The following is a 25,432-nucleotide window of genomic DNA, read 5'->3' as shown; positions in this document are numbered from 1 at the left end:
GATAGTTGATTCCTCTAAGTTACATGAGGTTTTTGACAGAGGAGTGGATGTTCTGCTATCAGAGGGTTTTCATGGTAGCCTCCTGACCTCACCCAGTTTATGCGGGTCTGATTAAAGGATTTAGTGATTAGGCCATCTCAATAACTAAGCTTCACAAAGAGGATTGTTGGCTTAAAAATAATTCCTACGTAGAAGCTGAGAATCAAAGATAACATGAAAATGCACTATAAATAAATAACAAAAAATCTTGCTCAGTTGAAACTTCGTGTATTCTTAATCTGACCCTTCTTCATCAGCCACATTGCAAAGTAAAACAAGTGCAATGAAGCCTAATCATATAAAACAAAAATATTAAGTAACATTTCTAATTGTCAGTAAGATGATATTCAATATGAACTTACACTTTTATTAAAGATCACTTTGGTCTTAAGAGATTACCTGACACAACGTTAGCAAGCAATTAAAAAAGTAAGCAATCATAACATAAAGATAACTTCTGCAAAACGTTTCTTCATACAACCCTTTATATTTTTAAAAATGTTATTAAATGTAATGATCTGTATAATTGGCCTCAAACAGTTTCTAGAAATTCCTCTTCTTCTCATCACTGTGAAGATGCTGTTTTATACAAGACAAACAAGATGGCAAAAAATCTTCTATTGACAAATAATGTTGAAAGGTACATAGAAAGCCATGCTGATGACTTAAAGAAGCAGGTTATTAGAAAACTGTAGCTTTGCAATGTTGGGATGAAAGTACAGGTGTAGTTGGCCTGCCTCGGCCAGAGGTGGGTGTACTGTGAAGCTATCGAAGTTTCAGCATGCCAGACAACCATGCTGAGTGGTGTTCCTTTGTAGGGATATATCAGTTTCTTTGTCCATTCGCCTGTTAACGGACAGTTGGGACCATAACATTGGGACAAAGTGATTTGACTGTTACAAATGAAGCTGCTGTGAACATTTATGTACGAACCTTGGCGTGCATATGTTTTTCCTTTCCTTGGATGGATACCTAGGAGTGAATGGCCGGACCACTTGATAGACATAGTTTTAACTTTTCAGGAACTTCCAAACTGTTTTCTAGAGTGGATATTCTATTTTATACTTACACCAGAAGTTTCTGAGAATTTTTGTTGTTCCACGTGCATGCAAGCAAAATTACATCGCTTCCATTATTTAAAACAGAAAAGACTCCAAAGTATGTTCTCCCTGAAACCTTCCCAGAGTTGCTTTGCCCAGTTTTAAAGACTGAAATTATCCCAACAACTTCTAGCAGCTTTGTACGGAGGTATTTTTACATCCTCTGTTCAGATAGTTTCACTTACTTATGTTCCATAGCCCTTTCAGCTTCTTGGAGGCAGGGGGCAAGCATTCCTTTCTCATAACCTGCACTCAGCAGGCCTTGGCAAATGCTACTGACTGGCTATTTCTCTGTGGCTAATCCCCAAACCCACAGAGTGTGCACATAATAAATGAGTAAACATTGCTGGTAGCTCAGCTACCAAAGAGTTTAATAAAAAAACACAAAAAGAATAGACTTTAAGGTCGAAGATACCAATTTTAAGGGTTGATGATTTCACACCAGCATCTTCTAAGAGTAGGTCAGAATTATGGAGTAGGAGGAAAGGGAAAGCTCATTATCTTAGCGTGAGTTCCCCAGGTAACAGAAGCATGTGCTGCTGCTTTACTAAGGGCAAGAACCCCGGGGAGCAGGAGTGAAGAAGGAAAGGTGGGAGAGACAATACAAGGGCGGGGTACCCAACAGAGCATCTTGTGGGCAGGACCTTCTTCTGAGAGCCTGCAGAAGTTGACTGCTTCTCAGATCAGCCCGCCTAGGGAGGAAGAGGGAGAATGTATCTATCTGCATTGGTTTTCTAGTGCTCAAATGCAACGATTCCCCTCCACTACGTGGTTGCCAATGAGTGGGCACCAAGCAGGTCCCCACAAGGTCTGGCCCTCAGCATCACCCTGCAACCCCCAGGGTAGAAGGCACAAGGCGCACAGTGTGGGCATAAGGCCCGGGCCACTGGGCTGTGCCCACATGATGTTGGTGTAATCTGTGTGGAGTTGGTCATGGCAGCCACCACTGGAGCTAGAGGGAGTGACCAGAGACCTCAGAGATAGAGGAGACCAAGAACATCTGAAGGAGAGCATAAGAGGGATCTTACCAATTATAATGTCCTTACTTTACATGAAAGAATCCAAGCCAGAGTGGGAGGTGCCCACCATTGTGGAGCTTGATTAGTGGAACTCAAGAGGTGGCCTTCCCACTTCCTATTTGGTGCCTTTTCACTCGTGTGCCATTTCTCTAGACATACAACATATAGGGTACATGGGCATTTGTGACTCATCTTTCTCACACTAGCCCTTCAAGTGTCTCCTACACTTGGTTCCTCATAGACTCAGTGAAATACTGTTCCAGAGGGCTTCCTTGTGGCCTACTTGGTTTCCTCTAAAAAATAACAGCAACAACAAAACTGGTACCACAGAGCCAGAGAACAGATAAATTCCATGAACACAGATTCTGAGGTAAAGGAACTCCAACAAATGTTAAACCTCTGGGGATGTGTGTTTGCTCCTTGCCTATTAATCTTCTTACATGGAAGTCTAATTCATACTTAAATGTGATGAAACTTTTCAGCAGAGAGCTTCAAGAAGCCAGAGTCCTGACTCCTGAGCACAGGAATCTTGCCATAACGTAGTAGAACGTGTTTCTCCCACGTTCAGGTGGCGGTGTGTTTAGTCACAGCAATGTACTTTGTTCTTGATGTATGCATATTGAATTCAGATGCTGACTCAGGTCTGGCATGACTTGCCAGAGAACAGTTATCAGAAATAAGATGTCTCTACAGAAACGTTGACATGTTCTAATTCAAGATGATGCCATAATCGCTCCCCTCTCATGCTAGAGAATTACAAAGCAATATGACTATATAAGTCTGTGTTGAAAATTTTCACACCTTTTTAAAGCAACATATTCTTAATCCCAGGAGGGAAAAACAAGATTCAATTTATGGTTTATTTTTCATCTTCTTATTTTGAATATCTGATTTGTATTACACAGCTTTATTCACAAGAGTCTGAATTCTATTTATTTAAGAGAACGAAGTGCTTATGGTAATGGGTATGTCCGTCTTTATACAAGCTCTGCCATATCAGGTATTCAGCTTCTTTAGGACTCTTTTTTCTCTAGGACTCATGCATTTTTCATTGTCTAGTCGTTCTGAATTTAAAGTGGACAAGATGTCCTTCTAAACACATAAACAAAGAAGACGAAAATGTGTATCATAGTCTGCTCTCGTTTCTGCTACTAAAATTATAGGAACTATGTAGCCTATGTTAGAAAGCATCTGGTGTGCTATTCTATGTACTACACGAATAACCAACCACTCGCTGTGCAAAGTTTCACCCCACACCATATTTAGCATCCTTTTCGCAAGATAGCACCTTACCGGGCTTGTTCAGAAATGCATCGGAAAATAGCTTATTAATCTCAGTGTCTAACTGGCAGATGGAATACAGTGAAAATGGGGTTGTTTTTGTCATTTAGAGCTAGTAGTTTTTCAAGATAGAATAAGCAGCCATCTTTCAAATCTTCTGAAACTTCACTGTTTTCATTTTCATTTACATTTGTTTGCTTGTAAATTCATTCATTCATTCATTTATTCATTCATTCTGTATTAAATATCTATCTCTTTTCCTCTTAACAATCTTTAAGGTACCAGGAACATACAAATGAATAGAATACATTTTTTTTTCTTCTTTTCAGGAGCTCACGAGCTGCACAGTATGATGAGTACAAATAGAGGTGGGAATGTACAGATGAGGAAACTTAACTCAGCCTTGGGGAGCAGGGAGTGGCAAGGGGGGCTTTCAGGAGAGAATGGCCCTTTTAAGATGATGAGGAGCTAGGTTGAAGGGACCACACATCTACTTTGGTGGTTACCTAAAGAAAGAAAAGTTCTGAGAAATAAGGCAACAGTAAATGAACTGAAAAGATCCTAAAACAGAAGAGTGGTAAGGAGCACATTCTGTGAAACTAATCACCAAAAGGACTTGTCCTGTGTGAAAAGAGAACAGAAGGGAGTCTGATGAAAGGAAGATGATAGAGGCAGTGGGGAGGTGGGATTAGCAGGGTGTCAACATCTAGGTTTACTTATAGTTTTATTCAGTTACTCATTTATTTTGCTTTGGTAACTAGGAACTTAGGTCAGATGTGCAGATTGCAACAACAGCTAGGTCCTTACATTTGGAAAAGGACTCATAAACTAATTCGATCAAAGGTCCCTTCCATTCCTTTCTGTTTTACAAGTCATGTTTATTAGCATGACGGGTAAAATCATAATTTGCACCTTCTATCAAATCATAGCAGCCGCTGAATGACATGGCCACTAATTAAAAGCAGAAATTGAATGCATGTTTTGTTTGGCTGAAGCAACAAGAATAGGCTTGTGTTGACCTTTTGCTGAAAGGCACACATTACATATATCTTGGTGGAAGAGTTTTCATCAGTCAGTCTGGCTGCCTTTTTGTCTTCATTTCCCCCAGAATATTTCTGGAAACCAGCCACTTAGACTTGGCCAGTGCTCTGTGCCCTCTGTGAGGGCAAAGTGTATGTGTTGGCTGCAGAATGACACCGATATTGCTCTGGTACTCTTCATTCAGCCAAAACTGGTCTTTCAAAGGCTGGAGAGGACTACAAATCATCTCCTCTCAGTCCTCATTCTTTCTACCCTCTATGCAACATATAATATTACAACTGTTCCCGCCATGCAAGTATCTGTTTCCTTGGTTTCCTTGACACCAAGAGCTATTCTGCTCTTCCCCTTAGCTTTCTAACCTCTTCTCACTCCAATGATGTGCCTTTCTTCTTCCTTAGCCCCAATCTGGAGATTCCTCAGAGATTTTCTCTTGTCTTTCTTATTCTCTCTGCTGTTATCCCTTCCTTGGTGATATCCATTTCAAGGACCTTAGCCATCTCTTATGTGTATAACTTCCTATATCAACCTCCTGGTTGACCTTTCCATTCACCTTTAATCCCATAATTCTGACACTGCTGGACCATGTGGAAGATGATCTGGCAGCTCAAATTCAGTATACCAAAAACATTTATTATCTTCCCATTAAAACCAACTCCTTATTATGGTATTTAATTTTTTTAATTTTTCAATTACAGTTGACATTTAATCATATTATACTAGAGGCCCGGAGCACAAATTCGTGCATGGCTGGGGTCCCTCAGCCTGGCTGGCAATCAGGGCCAATCTGGGCCTTCTTGCCCACTCCTGATTGGGGCTGATTGGGGCGATCAGGGGGAGGGACCTCAGGAAGTTGGCCGGCCACAGGAGGTTGGTTGTGTGAGTGCATTGACCACCAGGGGGCAGCTCCTGCATTGAGCCTCTACCCCCTGGTAGCCAGTGAGCATCATAGTGACCAGGCAACTGGTTGTTCGGTCCACCGGTTCTAACGGTCACTTAGGCCTATATATATATATATATATATATATATATATATATATATATATATATATATATATATATATATTAGTTGTAGTGGTTAGTCATGGGGAGGTGTAAATATTTCTCTTTTCCACATCCAGCACTGCTCAAGAGTGGTCCGGTTCCTGAGTAGGGGTGGCTGGGGATTGAGAAAATGAAAGAAAAAGACAGACACAGAGATAGAAGTAAAAAGCTGGGGCTGGGTGGGACCACTGTCCTCTGAGATGGATAGGGACAGGAACAGTGACCCTGAGCCAATACAGCGTATTTATTTTATACAGCAAAAAACAAGAAGTTTTACTAAAAGTCAAGACAAAGGAGATTATGTGCATTCTTGGGTGGGTCCCAGTCGTATTCATTCCTGGTGCTTGGCTGGATTTAAATAACAAAACCCACCCCCTGGTGCCTGGGCTGAAGGTCAAGCTGACAACACGCCTGCCTTTTGGCAAAGCGTGTTTCCAGGATGTGGCTTTGCAGACGCCACTGGATTCAGCTGACAATAATTAAAGAAATGCCCATGTGCCTTCCCAGGCACTGTCTACAGGGAGGGACTGTGTAACACTGCAAATCCTCTACCTAATGCTTTTTTGTTGAGAAATCCTACTCCTTGCTTATTTTACAGAGCTGTTTCTATAAATAAACCAGGAAAGTCAGATGAGAGTGGGGAGGGCAGGAGCCTGTTTTGTATTTCCAGGGCTCTTCCTGTGTCAGGGCACAAAGGTTCATGTGAACATCAAGCCTTTGCAAACTAGACCCCTTGACTTGCTCCTGATCCTGCTAGAGTGGCCTCCAGGGACACTGCCTAGGAAGAAGTCCCAGAAAATATCTACAGATCTTGAAATATTTCACTTCAAGTGACCACTTCGGTCATTAAATTTCCTTCATGAATAACAGTTGTAATGTGTAAGCAATTATAACCTAAGCAGAGGAGAGTGGCTAGAAGTGCTTACTAATGCTTTCTAAAGCCAACTGAGACCCCCAATCTGGGAGTGGAGAGGAGGTGGCCCTTCTGGATTTTCAGGGGTTTGTACAGCCTCTTCATTTCCGTGTTCCCGGATCCAAGATTTCTATCTGTAAAGAAAAGTCTCTGTTATTGGTATAAGAGCCTGATGGTAGGGTTAGAATATGATCTCTCCTAGTTGGTGTTCAGATTCTCACTCAGGTTTCTGAACACTTTGTTAATTCTATGGTGGGCATCGGAATGGTGTTAACTTTCCCCTCAGGCTCTGGAGGGCAGTGGCTAGAAGCCAGGGTCATTTGGAGAGATTTAGTCTCAATTCCCAGGTTTACCACTTCGCTACTTCCTAGTTATGCGACTGGGAGCAAATTCCTTAAGCCCTCTAAGCGTTAGATTTTCCTCCTATAAAACATCAGTAACAATTGCACCTTCCTCATAGCATTGCTGTAATGAATTAAAAGAAATACTATTTATTGCACTTAGCCCAATGAATAGCACAAATGCTCAATAAGTTTTAAATGTTGTTTAAGTGGACTTACTGCTGATCTTTGCTGTGTTTCTTTTTATTTTTCAGGGAGATGTTAATCTCTGTGGCTCTCGGCCAGGTGTTATCCCTCCTTATTTGTGGAATTGGCTTGACCAGCAAGTACTTGTCAGAAGATTTCCATGCCAACACACCAGTCTTCCAGAGTTTCCTCAATTACATTCTCCTCTTCTTGGTCTATACCACCACACTGGCTGTCAGACAAGGTAAGCATGCAAATACACCAGCAAGGTAGCCAAGTTTCTCTTTTATGAACATCTAGAAAAACGATGCACCATGACCAGATAACTTTTGCACTTACAGCATCATGTGATAATTCAAAACCCCGTATCTCACTTTTCTATTTTACAGTCATACAGTAAATAAAGTGAGTAAATAAATCACAAAGAAGTATAAATTATGTGAATTCAGTGTGAAGTGGGAAATGCATGTACAGGCAGAAATGTACAATTGCTTACTATGTGAATTTCTGGTAAAATTCCTTGTACCCCTTTGTGAATCTAAATAGAGTGCTTCTATGGAACCTGGAACAGGCCTGGTACAGCTGTCCTAAATAATGCTAGCCCTGAGAAATTCAAGGGAATTGCAGACAAATATATGTTCTTTGGGAAAGTGTCATGGGAAAGGTAAAAGTAGTAAACACAAAACAACTCTAATAATAGCAAAGTGGGGAAGAAAGAAAAGAAAACTACCACAAATGGCCAAGTAAGATGTTCTGTCTAAACTTAAAATAGCTAAAGCAATAAAGCAAGGCCTCCAAGAGCCAATGCAGGAAAAACATTTTAAGGGGCAATTGCAGTTTAAATCCTTAGGCTATATCTCTGGAGAGTATACCTCACAGCTTTATGATTAAACCACTGGATTTGGTGTATGTATTTTTCTCTATGACCCAGAAATAGCCAAGAATTTTTCCCCAATAGTAACTATTGGCTATAAAATGTGCATTGAAAAATAATCATTAATAACTTTGAAGGCAATTATATACCTTAGTGATAAATAAGGATATATGAATAGTTGTATATATCAATTCTAATAGTTATACTTTTAAAAATATATTTTTTATTGATTTCAGAGAGAAAGGGAGAGGGAGAGAGAGATAGCAACATCAGTGATGAGAGAGAATCATTGATTGGCTGCCTCCTGCAACCTCTCCCCCTCCCGCCCCCAACTGGCGATGGAGCCTGCAACCTGGGCATGTGCCCTGACTGGGAATTGAACCATGACCTCCTGGTTTATGGGTCAACACTCAACCACTGAGCCATGCTGGTTGGACTAATAGTCATACTTTTTTTTTTTTAAATTAGCTTTATTGTTGAAAGTATTACCGATGTCTCCTTCCCCCCCCCCCCATTGACTCCCTCCACCCCGTACCCCACCTCCCCCAGGCTTTTATCACACTATTGTCTGTGTCCATGGGTTATGCATATAAGTTCTTTGGTTAATCTCTTCCCCCCCCCCCCTCCACCCTGCCTTCCCTCTGAGATTTGTCAGTCTGTTCCATGCTTCTATGTCTCTAAAGTGAATATAATAGTCACACTTTTTAAAAACTTTTATAAGAACTGTATATTAGTATTTTATTTTTATATTTCCTAATTTAAATTACTGTCCAGAATAATATTGCTTAATTGTAATGATTTGGCCACTACTAGATTTTATCTTAGAGGGAGAATAGCAATGAACAAGTTGGGACTGAATTCTAGTTTAACTTTGGATTTGTTTAAAGTATTGAAGAAGCTAATTTCATTGACTTCTCGAAAATATGTGTTATTGGTGCTTGTTTCAGTTAGCTCAGTACAAGGAGTATGGATAAGAATAATAAAATTAAACTTAACCCGATTTTGCAATACTTTAATATTACAAAAAAAATTCACATGAAAGTGGTAAATTTATCTTCTCTGTAACATTCCAGACGATGAGATGGCGAATTGTAACTAGTCTTTGAGTTCTTGTTCATCTTACTTTCAAGGGGTTCAGAAATTTAACAAAAACCTGCATCAGGACAAAAGTAAAATCAAGCCATTCTATGTAACAGTCACAAAAAGAGACAGAAAAGCTTAGAAAGCTTAATGTAGCAAAATAATAATAATAATACCTTCTATTGAACCTTATAATGTACCAGGCACTCTATATGTGAATTCCCTCTTTTATTCCTTCAATCAAAGGAAATATGTGTTATTATCCAAAAATTTATAAATGAGAAAACCAAGGCTGCTCCAGCTATAGAACTATGAAGTAGAGGCCCACCCTCGGCCAGGGCGGTGTGCCTTCCTGGCCCACCCTGCCCACTACTATGGGAGGCAAGAGGAGGAAAGAGAGATACTTTCCAGCAAAAGAAGGGTGTTTGCCTTGAATTTTAAAACTCTAATTAAGAAACCAGCCCTTGGTGCAAGGCCTAGTGAGGCACAGTAATGAAATCAGGAGGATGTGGTCGAAGACTCGGGTGAGGTGGGCAGGGTGTGCAGGGAGAGGCACAAGTGGAAGGAGGCTGGGGGCTAGGAGCAGCAAGGAATCGGGGGACTCTTTGGAAAGAAGACTGAAGAAGGCCTGAGAAAATTCTGTCTACTCCAGTCAGTGATGAAGAAAATCAACTTCCAAAATGCTCTATCTGGAGATTTTTTCCTTTGCCTCATGTTATCACTAAATTTGCTGACATGTCTTTATTTGGGTGTTTGCTCAGAATGTTTGTTTGTTTTAATCTTCATCTTTAGAAATCTTAATAAGCTGGCATTAAGCTGACATCTGGAAATCAGCATCGTAATTGCATTAATTTTGTGTGGGCTGCTTCGCACTATGTTCTAGAAACATACTAATCTCTTGCACCTCAAGATTTGAGAGGGAATGAAGAACAGAGCAAAGAGAAGGGTGGAAGGTCTAGTGTGGACAGGGAGGTGCTCTCATAGCCAGTTTCCCCTCCTTGCCCATTGCTCCCTGACCACTCTCCACAGAGGGCTACAGATTAAGACACGGGGGATGCCCATCTTCCCGATTCTCCCAGCACAGCCACCCCACCCTGCTGGGCCACCACATTAATTTGAAATCACCTTAGGCCACATGACAGCAAGAACTTAGACTCTGGAACATATGTCTAAAGAAATCTCATTTTCTAATTTTAATCATACAATTTTTAAACAGTTATGATTGTTGTCTGTGAACACAATGTGATCAATGCAAGAAGCACTTCAAAAGTGTTAAGGGTGATGTGATTACAAAAGCATTGTGGAAATTTGACCTCAAACTGTATTCTTTTTATCAAGTTTGCATTGGACCAATGATCAAAGACTCTGAAGCAACACATTCCTGTAAAAGTTCTGGTGTAATTCCAGTTCAAACTGGAGTTTTGAACTTGTTCCTGATTATTCATTAGTCCCTGCAAAATTTGAGTATATATATCTTGTTGAACAAATTTTAAATCTATTTTTTCCTTAATTAGAGCTAGGTTTTTATTCCAGATGGTTCTAAAATTCAAAAAAATCTCGTGTTCATAACAAGCAACTTCAGTAATAACTTTTGTAGGAAAAAAAAAGTACTTCAAAAAAGTAGTTCTATTAACATTGTCTCCACTTTGAGAATTTAGGTAGAATTTAGGTAGCTGTTGCTTCTTTGTATGCACAAAGTAGGTCTTCAGGAACTATAAAGAAAAACTCAGTACTCCTCCTGTGTGTCTTTCCTTTACTCTTACACTACTACTACTACTACTACTACTACACTTATAACACTTCTGATACCAGATGTGTGGAGGTTTTTCCCACACCAAGCAATTCTGCAACACCAGCTGGGTGTCCCACAATTTAGCATAATTCTGACACTCTCTACCTGGAGAGAGTTAAGGGCTCAGTTCCACAAGACTGCCCCCTCACTCCAAATGCCAATTGCTTCTGACCAATGGGCTATATATAAATTGCAGCTTCCCAGGACCTCCTTCTTGGGCATGGTTAATTTCCTAGAGCCCCTCCAGAGGGAGAATAAACTGTGGACCAGTTTATCATGAAAGGGTATGATAAGGGTATAGATGAACACACAGATGGAGGAGATGAGTAGGGCAAGGTATGTGGGACAGGATGTGGAGCTTCCATGCCCTGTCTGATACACACTCTCCCAGCACCTCCACATGCTCACCAACCCCAAAGTTCTCTGAACCCTGTCCTTTCAGGATTTTATAAAGGCTTCATTACATAGGCATGATCGATCATTAGCTCTATTGCCAGGCCTCTCACCTCTCTGGGGAAGGGGGAAATAGGGTTAATAATTCCAAGCTTCTAATCATGGCTTGCAGTTTCTGGTGACCACCCTGCCCCACTCCACCCCCCAACCAGGAGACCACTAAGAGTGATACCTCATGAGAACAGAAGGCATTCCTAGCACCCTGGAAATTCCAAGGTATTTAGGAACCTGTGTCAGGTGCTCCCTGTGTTCTCATCACATAGGAAATTACAAGAGTGTTGGGAATTCGGTATCAGAAACTGGAGGCAGAAAAAAAAAAATATATATATCTAATATCCCACAGGAATATAACTAAGAAACTCTAGTGAGAGTTTAAAAAACTAACGTATTTGCCAAGGAAATTCTCAAAAGAGGACTCTTTTTTCATGCCTACTTTTTTCTTAAAATTTCATGCAATTCCTCTAGCTGAAATTGGGAAGCAGAGAAACACAAATGCAAAGACTATAAATAAGAGGAAAGAAGAACAGGCTGGGTCCGACTGAAGCCCAACTTGTTCTTCCATTTGTGTTGTAAGAGAAAGAGATGAGACAGGCTTTTAAAAAAACAAAGGTGAAAATTGGATATATTTCTTATCAAGAAAAGAATATGTCATCAAACTGTTTGCCCAAGAGCTTTTTTTATCAACTGTTCCAAGAATCCTGCTGATTCTTGGAACTACTTTCAGCGCTTCTTAAATAATAAATACCCATGGTTCCTCTTTGGGCAATTTGTAACTTCTGAGTGTATATGAACCACAAAGATTTAGTCAGTAATTTCCTCCTCCTTTTCTTCTTCTGCCAGCTTTTCTCAGTTCTTGTTTCTCTAAATCCTTTTTATTTTCCCATCTACAATTTACTCAGTGATGGGGGAGGTAAGGATTGTGGGGGAAAAACAGGATGCCAAGGGAAAAACAAACAAAAAAACTTGTAATTCCTTGTTTATTTTCTGGTCAGGGTGGAAAAAAAGAAGGGGTGTGTGTGTCAGTAATGTAAACATGATAGAATGAGAAGTATCTGTTTCTTTTTATATGTAGACCCTGGAAATAAAATAAAATGTTGTCACCATTGACCATTAGTAGATATATTTCTGGTGACTGCTGTTTCTACAAGTTTTGCTTTTCATTGAAAGATATTTTTATAAACTCTTCCACTTTCAAATGAAAAACAAGCTTCTAGCTAAAAGCAATTTGATAAGAATTGAATGAATGTTGCTCTCTAACAAATTCTTGAAACATAGACATTATGATATTTATTGAGTCATTTTATATATTTCTTTGTATGATTGTGAAAATGAAACAACTCTCTAATAGTACTAATGGAGCACTTATAAAAATATCTCCATGTGTAATCCTGTTATTGTTTTTTCTAAAGAGACTACTGAAAAGTAAATGCATGCTTTACTCTTCATGAGAAATAGTCTCATGTTGGTTACATTCCAGAAGACAGAAATCCTAATGGTCTAGTTCAAATTTCAGTTCTAAGTGGGGAGGCTGAAGAAATGAGCTCAGGTATTTCAAGCATTCACACTCTCTCTCATCTCTCTTACTCACCATCTTCCTTTTCCCATTCATATACTCAAGTAGGGCAGTGAGAAATGAGAGAAATACATAAAAGTGACAGCCTTGTCTACACACAACAGATGGATGCAACTCATGGCCCAATGGTCCAGTTCCATAGCCCTCAGCATTTTAAACAAATGTTCCTCTCAGTATTTATGTCAAAAAAGTATTCCTCCTTTTGGTGGTGGCTGGAGAAGCATTAATCAGACGGTAATTGTTGCCTCTTCTAATGCAAGACAGGATTCCCATTTGTGCTCAGCAGACACACTACACTTTCCATATATATGTGTGTGTGTGTGTGTGTGTGTGTGTGTGTGTGTGTGTGTGTGTGTGTAAATTGATTTCAGAGAGGGAGGGAGAGAGAGATAGAAACATCAATGATGAGAAAGAATCATCAATCGGCTGCCTCCTGCACATCCCCACTGGCGATGGAGCCTACAACTCGCTCATGTGCCCCGACTGGGGATTGAACTGTGACCGCCAGGTTCATAGGTCGATGTCAACTGTTGAGCCATGCCAGCCCAGCTAACACACTGAACTTTCTGCATAAGAATATGTAGGCTAAATTCTCAATTACCAATGTTGCAAGATTAAAATATCAGTGTAATTAGAGAAATGTAGGATTTCATACAGAATAATATAGACCTCTCAGAGAGCCACACAGAGTCCTAGAAACCAGTACCTGGCATTTCAGTGTGCTGACTCTAGAGTCACCTGGAGCTCCCTCCTCCCCATTCAGTTTATACTGCTCTCCCTCTGTGATCCTTTGCCCCTTTCCTTTTATGGGATTTTCTTTGCCCATTCCCATAGAAGTGAAAAATACAGGCCAGAGCAATGAAAAGACTTCAAGCAGGATCCAGGATTTTCTGAGCAGAAGCCCAAGTTCTGTTCACACACAGCTCAGTTTTCAATTTTCTGGATAACCTTGACTAAATCACTGAGAAGGGACTGTTAATGGATTGGCAGAATAGGAAGCATTTGGCAAATGTAAATGCTGAATTATAACTCTCTTGGGAGTCTCGGGGGGAATATTACTGTCACTTATTTAAGTCTAGTGAGGCAGTATCTGGAGCCTCTTAAAAAGTCTCCTTTGCCATAGCCAGTTTGGCTCAGTGGATAGAGCATCAGCCTGCAGACTGAAGGGTCCCAGGTTTGATTCCAGTCAAAGGCACGTACCTGGGTTGCAGGCTTCCGGCCCTGGTTGGGATGAGCAGGAGGCAGTCAATCAGTGTGTCTCTCTGTCTCCCTCTCCCTTCCACTCTCTCTAAAAATCAATGGAAAAAATATCCTCGGGTGAGGATTTAAAAAAAAAGTCTCCCTTATGGGAAATTACTCCATTTCTATTTTCTGTTGGGTTGCATTTATTTTTACTTCTTAAGTATGATTGGAGAGTTCATCCCTCACAGTATAGAAGGGTTGTACCTCAGGGGTTTCTAAGATGCATCCTTAGTAGACACTCCATCAGAATTATGCTTATGTTGTCAGGGAAAGGAGAAGAAAAGGGGGCACGGCAGGTAGGGGTCTATATACAAACCATGTTGGGAAATTGGTAGAGAAAAATCACAAGAGAAAATTAGAATCCAGTTCTAGCAAAACTGCCTACCAGTGTATGGAGCAACTGGAACTCTCCTATGCTGTTGCTGGGGATGCAAACTTCTACCAACACTTTGGAAAGCAGCTTGGCAGTTTCTTATAAAGTTAAACAAACATTTACCATCATCAAACAAACATTCTTCCAAGAGAAATGAAAACATGATGTCCACATAAAGAGCTACAGTATATGCAAACATACATTGCAGCTTTATTCTCAATTGCCCCAAACTGTAAACAACCCAAATGCTCATCAACTTATGAAAAGATAAACCAATTGTGGTAAATTCATACCGTGGAGCATACTCAGCCATCAAAAGGAATAAGCTATTGAAGCATGGGTTCATCTAAAGAACATTCTGCTATATGCAAGAAGCCAGACATGCAAGCGTACACACTGCACAGTTCCATAATGCATAGTAACGTGATGTTCTGGAAAAGGCAAAACTATTAAGGCCAGGAAATAGATCAGTGGTTGCCAGAGCCTGGGGGTGGGAGGAGGAGATTGACCTCAAAGGGACACAACGGAGCTTTGGGGGTGATGGAAATGCTCTATAGGTCTTTTTTTTAAAATATATTTTATTGATTTTTTACAGAGAGGAAGGGAGAGGGATAGAGAGCTAGAAACATCGATGAGAGAGAAACATCGATCAGCTGCCTCCTGCACACCCCCTACCAGGGATGTACCCACAACCAATGTACATGCCCTTGCCCGGAATCGAACCTGGGACCTTTCAGTCCGCAGACCGATGCTCTATCCACTGAGCCAAACCGGTTTCGGCTCTATAGGTCTTGATTGTTGTAGCGTTTACATGACTACATACATTTGTAAAGTGCTCCAGACTTTATACTTAAAAGAGGTGAATTTTATTACATGTTAATTATGCTTTAAAGCACTTGACCAACAGGGGGAAAAAGAGGAAGAATTAATTGGCTGTCTACTATCACTCCTTGTTTGCAGTGACGAAATAATGTCTCCTTGGGCTCAGTTTCCGATATATAGCTAGTCCCTCAGTCACTTTCTGATAGTCAGAAGTCCCATCATTATTGCCACGTGCTTTTAGACCACAAGAATGAGTATAGTTTTCTCCCCAAAATGTACCTAATCCAAGGAACTTGCTAGAGGGACAGGAACTGTTATCGATCAAACTCGTACTCCATTAAACATTGCAAAATTATACACTTCCCATATGTGTGCAGTGCTTACGGGTAAATCTGCACTAAATCAAGTCTCCCACAGTCATAATCAAACTTATAGTATCCAATAGCTTATGTTCTGTTTGTGCGAAAGTGGATGAATCTCAAATAAATCGATACCTTACCCAGAACCTTCAATATCACTTGGCACAATAAGTGACTTTTAGATGGAAAGAAAATGACATGAATTTGCACATCATCTTCTCTTAATGAATCTTCATGTAAACTTACAAGAGCACACACGTACAGAGTGTACATCCCCCATTCCCCATGCCATTTACTTTATTAATGGATGCCCCATTTCCTTTATTTCAAATGGCAGATAAGCTTGGAGGGAGGTATTGTCTCCCTGTTTTATCTGGAGTCCGTGTTGGCTGCTAATTCTGGAAATCTTTAAGCATTCAGCTCTCCATGCTGAGAGCTGGCATAGAGCAGGACTCATCACTGGCATGCTCCAGCGTTCATTTGGGAGCGTGAAGGGTGGTTACAAGATGATAACTGTATTGCCTGAAGGAGATAAGTCCCCTTCTGCCAAAATAGTGCTTTGTGTGTAATTAGTGTAAAAATTCCGAGGGATGGAGTTTATCCTTACAATCATCTTTTGCCTTAAAAAGAATTATAATGGAAGAACAAAGCAGTCCCTGCAGTGAATTGAATTGCTTTCTCTAAGTTTTCATTAAATCAAAGACTCAGCAGTTAGCCATCTTGCAGACACCATTGCAGTCTGCAGTGTGAGATTTGCTTCATTTTTTTCCTTCACACGATTAGAATTGCATTGTGATTCTCTCAGATCAGAATTCCCTGTCTATGCAATTTTGCACGTCTGCTTTCATTGGTTTCCATTTCTGAGATTTTTGAGGACTGGGAAGAGGATCATGTAACTCACCAAATTTAAATGTATTGCTTGCAAATGGTGCATTCTGGCTACGAGTTGGAGTGATTGGACTTCTTCAGTGATCTATGAGAGGCAAAGATAGAGGAAATGACTTCCAAATAAAAGAAAATGTGATCAGAATATATGTTTCTGACCATGTTTTACTATTTGACACTTCTTTCTAGGAAAGAGAACGAATATTACTTTCTTTTGCCTTCAACTGCCCAGTTAGTCATGTCTAATACAATTTCTATCTTTAGGAATCATATTTAGGAATTATGACTTAAATTCATGAAATTAAAAAATAATTTTAAAAAATTAGGTTCTAGACTTTTTCTGTTCCTCAATTCAATCAAAATTCCAGAGCCATTGAGCCATCCCGGGAAATTTCCGTAACTTGTCTGTGTTGTATTTCTTTATCCTGAAAGTCAGGATAATAATAACTGACTTAGAGCGTTTGTGTGGACTAAAGGAGGTGATGAATTTGGAAAATTCCTAGCACAGTGTCAGGCATATAGAAAGCATTCGATAACCACTGTGATCTGCCATCATCAGCTTTAGATTTGCCTAATAAATTCTGATTCTCCTCTCCAGCAATTTGGATTTTATACATGTAACCCTTAATGTGAATAAATTCTACCACAAGTACCCTGAAATTCATTAGCCATATTCCAGCATTGAAAGTTTTCTTAACTAGTCGCTGGATGTCAGAGCAGGCACTGATAAGATTCATAAAGTGTGTGTGTGTGTGTGGAGAGAGAGAGAGAGAGAGAGAGAGAGAGAGAGAGAGAGAGAGAGAGAGGAGAGAGAGAGAGAGGGAGAGAGAGAGAGAGAAAGAGATTGATTTTAGGCCCATTTTTACCACTAAAGCATCCAATGTGAATAGGAGCTCGCTTATGCAATTATCACACTAGCACAGGACTAATTCTAGAATGTACTAGCCTACAGCCCCTCCCTCAGGGTGTAGAGTGAGGCTCCTTCTTCAGAAACCAAGCGAAGAGAAACAGTGGACAGTGGGCACCCAGAATCTGATCAGAAAGAGCCAGAGCCACCCTTCTGCTTTCAGGCATCACTTCACTCAGATGGTCCAAAGGATGAGAGGTTGGGACAGGAAAGAGAGGTGCCAAAGGAAAAGAGTTGACAGAACAATTCCTTAGGCTGGTGCTCGCCTCAGAAATGCATCTTTGTCCTAGAGCTCTGATCATGACTGTGAAATCTCAAGGCAGACTCGCTTCCCACCCTTCCGCTCCCCTTGTTTTTTGTGCGTGTGTTTCCTCTCTCCACCCCGGCCTTTTCCTGCCCAGACAGATAAAACTGATACCCAAATGGGAAGAGGTGGGAAGGAAAACATTCCCCAACTCTTTACTGAGCTAGGACTGCCATGACAAATTTAGACCTTGAGAGATGCTCTAGATTCAGTGAAAGCCATGCCTTCAGATAACCCCTCCAGTTACTGTGCTTGGCTCAAGAGAAGGCTTGGTGCACAAGGTCACCAATTAAGATAAAGTATGTTGCAAACTAAGCTTGACTACCCTTTCCCCTGAATGTTTTCTCTCTATAACACACACAGAATGCATCTGCAAACTGCAACCTACTCAGTACATCTCCAGAAAGCAAAGCAGGTTCAAAGCAGCTGGGAAAATCACATTCCATTTGGCCTGCTGACTGAGGCACGTACCAACTGGAGAGATCGAAGAAAAAGAAGTGTGGTCTGACCAAAGCTGGGGGGGGGATGGCATTTCTGTCCCTCATAATTTTCATCAAGGAATTAGTTCTTGGGACAAGGGCCCTGGACACTTTAGAAGACTCTATCATTATAATCATAGGAATTCTTCAGATGCATTCCCAGAAGGAGTGTTGGGTCCCTATTTTATACCCCAAATCCCAGACCTCCATCAATTATTTGGAATAATCAGTAAGCAGTCTTTCTGTTTTAAGGGCATTTCAATGGAAACCATAGTAAGAAATCTATAAGCAAAGATGGAGCTTTACTTAATAAACGATTGCATGGACAGGAATTATCCTTGAATGAGTTGATTAAAAGAATCTTGCTTCCATATTTTGACAGGGTAAGAATCTTTTTTCTATCTCAACATTGAAAAATAAAGTCAGCGTGGGGAGAGGGAAAAATTAAAAATAATCCAAGATCAAAAAGAGCTGAAAAATGTCCTGAGAGAGCACAATAATTGGGTCTTCACAGCCAGGGAAGTGGCTGCCAGCCTGCCATCCTCCAGATGAGAAGAGGGGGAGGCCATGCTGTCACAGATCATGGAGCTCAGTGATCGTGATCCACTGTCACTGATCGTGGAACCACCATTCCGCAGGAAGGGCACTCTGCAGACAAACTCAATGGCCTACTGGGGCCTCACCAAATTCAAAGCAGCAGGTTCTATACCTGCAAGCACATTTCAACTTTTGGCTCAGTGAATGTCATTCGTTGAGGTTGAAATTCCCAGCTGTGCTGTGTTAAGCTCAGGACCGTTATAGCACAGCTTTAAGCAAGCTATTGATTTTAAACTTTTTTTCAGACTAAAAGAAACTGAGTTGAATCACTCAGAAGCCAGCAAAGAATTCATCTTCTAAAAATAAAGGAACTTGGTAACTTCTTTTTAACAGAGAAATGTGTGGGCAGAGCTTATGTAAGTGGGATAAATATAGAAGTCTGTGCAATGTTAAAAATTGTAAGTTATTTACTAGATAGAAATTTAGTAGATCTCACCCCCTGGTTTCTGTTGTTTTGACATCAGATATACCTGACAGGAAAGACACTGTAAATGTGTTCCTATACTCAGAATGTCTCTTAACTGATGGAATCAACCTGCTGCACAAGCCAGGGATGCAACCCATTCCTAGCCTGAAGTTAATTAATTTTAGTTCTGTCCGTACTTTATACAGAACCTTCTAGAAGTCTCTGGCCTGATTGCATCTTATTCAAATTTTTATCTAAATTTAAGTTATCTTACCTTACTCAGTCACTCCTTTCTTTCCTTCATACATTATTTCATTCATTTAGTCAGCCAATATGTTTTGAAGGCCTTCTTCTATTAGGCACTACTACTACGTATATAAAGGATACCTGATTAAGGAAAGATGATCTCCCTTCTCCCACCCCTCCTAAGCTCACAGACAAGGGGAAGAGAGTGACAAGTAAAAAGTACCTGTAATTTCAAGAGTACAGATCTGAGGGCTTTGCTTTCTCTTGTCTTCATCACATCTTCATTCCAAAAGAATTTACTTCTCCGTCCATCAGCCACCAATCCTCCCTTCCCCAATTATTAGTAGCAGAAGAATTCATTACAAGCTGTTAGAATCAATGCATTGCTGTTTCTTGGTCTTTCCCTTGGCCTTTCTTTGATCGTGCACACATTCTTTGCTCCAGACCCTGACTTTGTATTAAGAGGGGGGACAGCTGTTTCACCAGTCCCTGCACCAGCCCCACCAGTCTTCCTGGAAGAATACAGCACAGACATCACCCACCTTCTTTATTTAAACCTAGCTGTGGTGACTTCTTGGCTGATAGGCTTTTATGAGCTAGAGCAATTGACTATATTCGTGTTTATTAGTGACTTCCAACACCCTCAAAGGTCTCTTCTCCTTTTACAAGCAGTTACATAGGGATCACAGGTCTAGTCACTTTGCCTGACTTAAATGACCCCTGTATGTATTGGCAAATAGTTCTTTACTTGTCTGGCTTTATTCCTTTAAGAGGCCTTAACTCTTCTGGGATGTCCCTTTAGTACTTGTTACATGAACCTAAACTTTTCCCAAGTTTCTAATAAATGCCATAAAATATTAGAAACCACAATAATTTCATGTTATAAAGTGAAAAGTAACAACACAGTGGAGAATATCAGGGTTCCTAGGCTTTATCTCCATACCTGACAGAGGAGAAAGACTGTCAGCCACTCACTGAGACCTTGAGCATTTGTGGAGGAGCAGGAAGAAAGAACAAAATATCAACCTCTTGCTTTTGACCAACTAGCTTAACTCATTTCTTAGCAGAATGCTCCATTCAGAAAATATTCAGCACCTCTCTTTCAAGGTATTCGGTTACCTTTTCATAGGATTCTAGAGGGGTCAATTAATTGTGCATTTAATAATCTGGGTCACAATGTGGACAATTTCCAATTGTCCCAATTAATTTTCATAAAGAAATACAGATAAATATCCAACTAAATGAAGCAATGATTATGGTTCATTTGATGAAACCATTATTGTATTTTATAATCTTATACCAAAATCCCCGATATAAATCTATTCATGGCTTCATCTGAAAACAAGAAAAAAATATTTCTACCTAACAAGCATATCACTGAACACAGGAATGAATTCACTGTGTATCCCATAGTTAAAGTTTAAACATATCCAACAAACTAACTTGGGCAACTCACATCATCTCTGGGATTGAAGTTTCATTTGGTTGTGGAATATATACTGAGTGGCCAGATTATTATGATCTCTGAACACATAGTAATCTGGCCACTCAGTATGTGTGTGTGTGTGTGTGTGCGTGTGTGTGTGTGTGTGTGTGTGTTAGAGGCCCGGTGTATGAATTCGTGCATGGGTGGGGTCCGGCCAGCCTGGCCAGGGGGAGGGGACATGGGCGGTTAGCCGGCCTACCTACTGGTCGAATTCCTGGTCAAGGGGACAATTTGCATATTAGCCTTTTATTATATAAGATATACACTGAGTGGCCAGATTATTATGCATTCAGAGATCATAATAATTTGGCCAGTCAGTGTATTGACTGATAGAAAGTTGACTTTAGTTACATTTCACAGATATTTATTGAGGCCACTGTGGACCAGACACCACGTGTGATCCTTTTAGATGCTCTCTCTCCATCCCCATCAGCTCTAGCACTGCCTAAGTCAAGCTACCCATCACCTCTCACCAGCACTGCTGCTGCCATCTGAGAACACATCCCTCTCACAATCCAGACTGCTGGCTCCCAACTGCTCACCTGCCTGTTTTCCTGATTGCCCCTAACCGCTTCTGCCTGCCAACCTGATCACCCCATAATCACTCCCCTGCCAGCCTGATTGATGCCTAACTGCTCCCCTGCCAGCCTGTTTGCCCCTAACTGCCCTCCCTGTAGGCCTGGTCACCCCTAACTGCCCTCCCCTGCAGGCCTGGTCATCCCTAACTGCCCTCCCCTGCAGGTTTGATCGCCCCCAACTGCCCTCCCTTGCAGGCCTGCTCCCTCCCAACTGCCCTCCCCTGCTGGCCTGATTGCCCACAACTGCCCTCTCTTGCAGGCCTGATCCCTCCCAACTGCTTTCCCCTGCTAGCCATCTTGTGGTGGCCATCTTGTGTCCACATGGGGGCAGCCATCTTGTGTTGGAGTGATGGTCAATTTGCATATTACTCTTTTATTAGATAGGATATTGAAATCAGGATTTTTAAAAACAGTTGTAGGAGGACTTGGTTAAGAAAATATGAATATTTTCCATATCCATTGAAATCAATGGGTAATTCTTGGCTTCATCCTGTGAACCAAAATAAGGTCTTTTAATAAGAATTCCAAGAAGCTCAAAATCAAGATACTAGAATGTTGCTATTTCTGATTTCTAATTAACCTGTCTACTTGAGTAAAAGAGCCCAAAGATGTAATAGTCTAAGTTTTGTTTTATGAGAAGGGTGTCTTAAAGTGCAAGCCAAGTTGTTGTGGATTTCAGAGTGGGAAACATTGATCCTAATATGACAAATAAACTTAATATTTTAGGTACTAGTTTTATAAGAAATAACTTTGATTGATACTGTGCTCTATATACAGCATTATTGCTAAACTCAGACTTCTGTTAACCTCTTAATGTAGAATTTATAATTAAAATCAACTCAATTTAGTTGAAAGTTAAAATAAATTGAAAGGCCTTAATAATAAATCTTCTGGTTAAAGATCTTTGTTAGACTGCTTCTAAATCTGATGTCTACTTTATAAAACTGCTAAATACTAAGGGAAAAAATATGAAAAACCAAAAAACTCAGAAGCAATATTTGAGGTAACGATGTTATAACCATTTTTAAGATTTATTTTTTTAAATTACACAAATAATGCATGGCTATAGATATTATTTGTTAATGTAAATATAAACATTGAAAATACACACATAAATATGTTTTTTTATAACAGAGATTATGCTTTCCACCCACCACATAAATCCCACTCTCTTCTTCAAAGGAAATTTTTGCTAATTTTGTTATTCATCTTTTGCAGCACTTTTTATGCATATGCATTCACAAACATTACAATGTGTTATTCATACAAGTGCTAGGAAAAATACATACTGGTATTGTTCTGAAACTTGCTTTTTTTTCTAATAATATATCCTGGAAAATGTTTCATCTCAGTACATGTGCATTTACTTTATAGTTTTAATTGCTTTCATAGTATCAATAAACTCACAATGAGTGGTCCTACAGGTTGTTTCCAATTTTGGATTATTCCATTTATTTTACAAGAAACATCTTTACACATATGTTAGTGATGAAATGGCACCAGAATGTTACTGGTCCTCAGTTCAGCAACCTAAGTACTTGAGTTCAGCAAAGAAAGAATTCAGAACCAAAGAATTCAAATTATAAGAGAAAAATTATTTAGAAAGTCACAGAGGTAGAAAAGGTGAGCCAGCTGGGCTGTGTGGGCTCAGGAACCCAGTTACAGGGGCAAAATAAAGGCCCTTGGAATTTAGGAAAAAGAAAGGAGAGAGAGAGAGAGAGAGAGAGAGAGAGAGGAGGAGAGAGAGAGAGAGAGCTGTGCTGAGTCTTGAGGGTTTTTATTTGGAGATCTAAGGGGAGGATCTCAATAGAATATTCATCAACTTTCCAGGTGTGTCATTCCAAAGTCATAGTCTCTACTAATTGGTCAGGGCAGCATATCATTAGTCATTGCAGCTGGTTCTCATGTCAGCCTTGGTGTCTTCTTGCTGCTTTTCTGGACGGACCTGGTGCTGAAACACAACTGAGGCCTAGATGTTATCTCTAGGGCTTAATGCTTAAGGGAGTGGTCATGCAAGAGAGTCATATAGGCTATTCTCTGCCCTCCTTGTTCCTCCTCTAAGGGGGGCTGCTACATGACTATGATATGAAAGGTCAGGAGATCTAAACTGTATGACCAGTGATATGCTAGGACAAAGATCACCCTGCGAGTGAGGTCCCACCCTACAATTGTCTGTTGCTAGGCACCCTCGGCTTTCCACCCTGCTGACTTCTGTACCTGGCCCATTATTCCTACACTGCTCATGCCTGTCCAACTGCCTACTACAGATATACCTTTCAATACATGTGAGAGTATCTTGTAGTTTAGATTTCTAAAAATTTAAATGCTGAGTCAAGGGGCATTTTCAATATTGATTAATATCTCTAAATAGCTCTTCCCTAAGAGGCATTACCAGTTCAAAAGCCTACTAACCATAGAGAATATCTATTTTCCCACTTATTTCTTAACATTGGATATTATCAGTAATTTTTTGTTGATATGAAAGTTAAAAAATATCTTCTTGTTTTAAATTTTATTTCCTTAATTACCAGTGAAATGAGCATTCTTTCCTATTTATTGGCAAGATGGAGTAACGTTTAAATCCTAAAATAAAAATGTGAAATGATAATGATCCCTCCCGCTATCTGTTCTTATAAGAGTAAGTCCCAGTGGATTATTTTCCTTCTTTCTTTCACTCACTCACTTGTGTTCATCTCCACATGAATTAGTACAAAGAAGAGAAAACAAATGAGCTCTGTTATACCTTCTCCTGGAAGAATGTCACTGCCAGAACATCGTATTAATGCTGTAGAAATTGATATCATCCATAAATCTTTTATAGCAGTACTAGAGGCCTGGTGCACGGATTTGTGCACTGGTGCACAGATTTGTGCACGGATTTGTGCACTGTCAGCCTGGCCTGTGCCTCTAGCAATCTGGGATCCCTCAGGGGATGGCAGAGAGCTGATTTTGGCCCAATCCCTGCAGGCCGGGCCAAGGGACCTCAGTGCACTGGACCTCTAGTATGTATATAAGATCTTTGGTTAATCTCTTCCCCCCTTCCCACCTCCCCCCTTCTCCCTGAGATTCATCAGTCTCTTCCATGTTTCCATGCATGTGCGTTGAGCGTCTGCCCCCTGGTGGTCATTGCCCATCATAGCTACTGGCTGGTCAGCCGGTTGGCCAGGCGCTTAGGCTTTTATGTACATAGATAATTAGTAGAGTTATTAATGCTACCCAGGCCTAGCTTTCTTTACTGCTGTAAACACAGCTTGTGATCACATAAATGACATCAGTAATAGTCCTTTAGGGCATCGAGTATACCAAAGCACTTGAGTCATTTTAGCTGGGGTTTAATCAGAATCTTCTCATTAAAAAAAAAACAAAAAACTTTTGCTTAGAAAGCAGAGTATGAGGGATAACCCTTGGGTATTTTCCAATATTTAAACTTTGGATTCCAGGGAAGGTTTACTGGTTTGGATGTGCCTGGGAAGAATGGGTAGACAAGAAACAGTCTACCCATTCTTTAGCTAGCATCAGTGCAGTATTATGCCTATCAGCCAAAGATATCCTGCCTATTTCAGCAGCTCAGTGTCATTTACATATGCTTTTCTTCCCTTTTGTGGCATTTTTATTAATGTTTAGTGAGTTTCTGAAGTGAGTTTAGTATACTGTATTTGCTTCTTATCTGTTGTTCAGAAAGTAATGAATGTGACACGAAAGGAGGCCCCAGGGTTCCTAAATCAGTATAAATTAGCTACATGGTTTAGATGACTGGTGTGGGAGTCAGGACAGTAAAGTTATGTTCAAGGATGATATGGTTATGTTCCTTCCTAATACAGGTTAACTTAATATCGCCTTGACTCAGATTTCCTGGCTGATAAAAATGGGGATGAGTATCAAATAAAAATTGTTTATTCACATATATTGATTATGGTTATATTATGTGCTCAGAGATGGTATCATTACAATGTTAATCTCTTTGATAGTTGAAAGGCCATATTCAATTGTATAGAACCTTTATAGGGTCAGCTAT

General features: G+C 40.3%; 1 protein-coding gene across 1 annotated transcript in view; it reads left to right on the top strand.

The window, feature by feature from the left end:
• Window positions 1–25,432, top strand: part of SLC35F1 (solute carrier family 35 member F1) — a 287,997-nt gene that overhangs the window by 168,897 nt on the left and 93,668 nt on the right. Inside the window, exon 2 of the mRNA XM_008138863.3 lies at window positions 7,030–7,205. Within this exon, the coding sequence (XP_008137085.1) occupies window positions 7,030–7,205 (176 nt within the window). The remainder of the gene's footprint in view (window positions 1–7,029; window positions 7,206–25,432) is intronic.

This window comes from Eptesicus fuscus, chromosome 10 (assembly GCF_027574615.1).
Source record: "Eptesicus fuscus isolate TK198812 chromosome 10, DD_ASM_mEF_20220401, whole genome shotgun sequence".
In the NCBI taxonomy this organism is placed as follows: Eukaryota; Metazoa; Chordata; class Mammalia; order Chiroptera; family Vespertilionidae; genus Eptesicus; species Eptesicus fuscus.
This window is presented reverse-complemented; position numbering and strand designations above follow the sequence as displayed.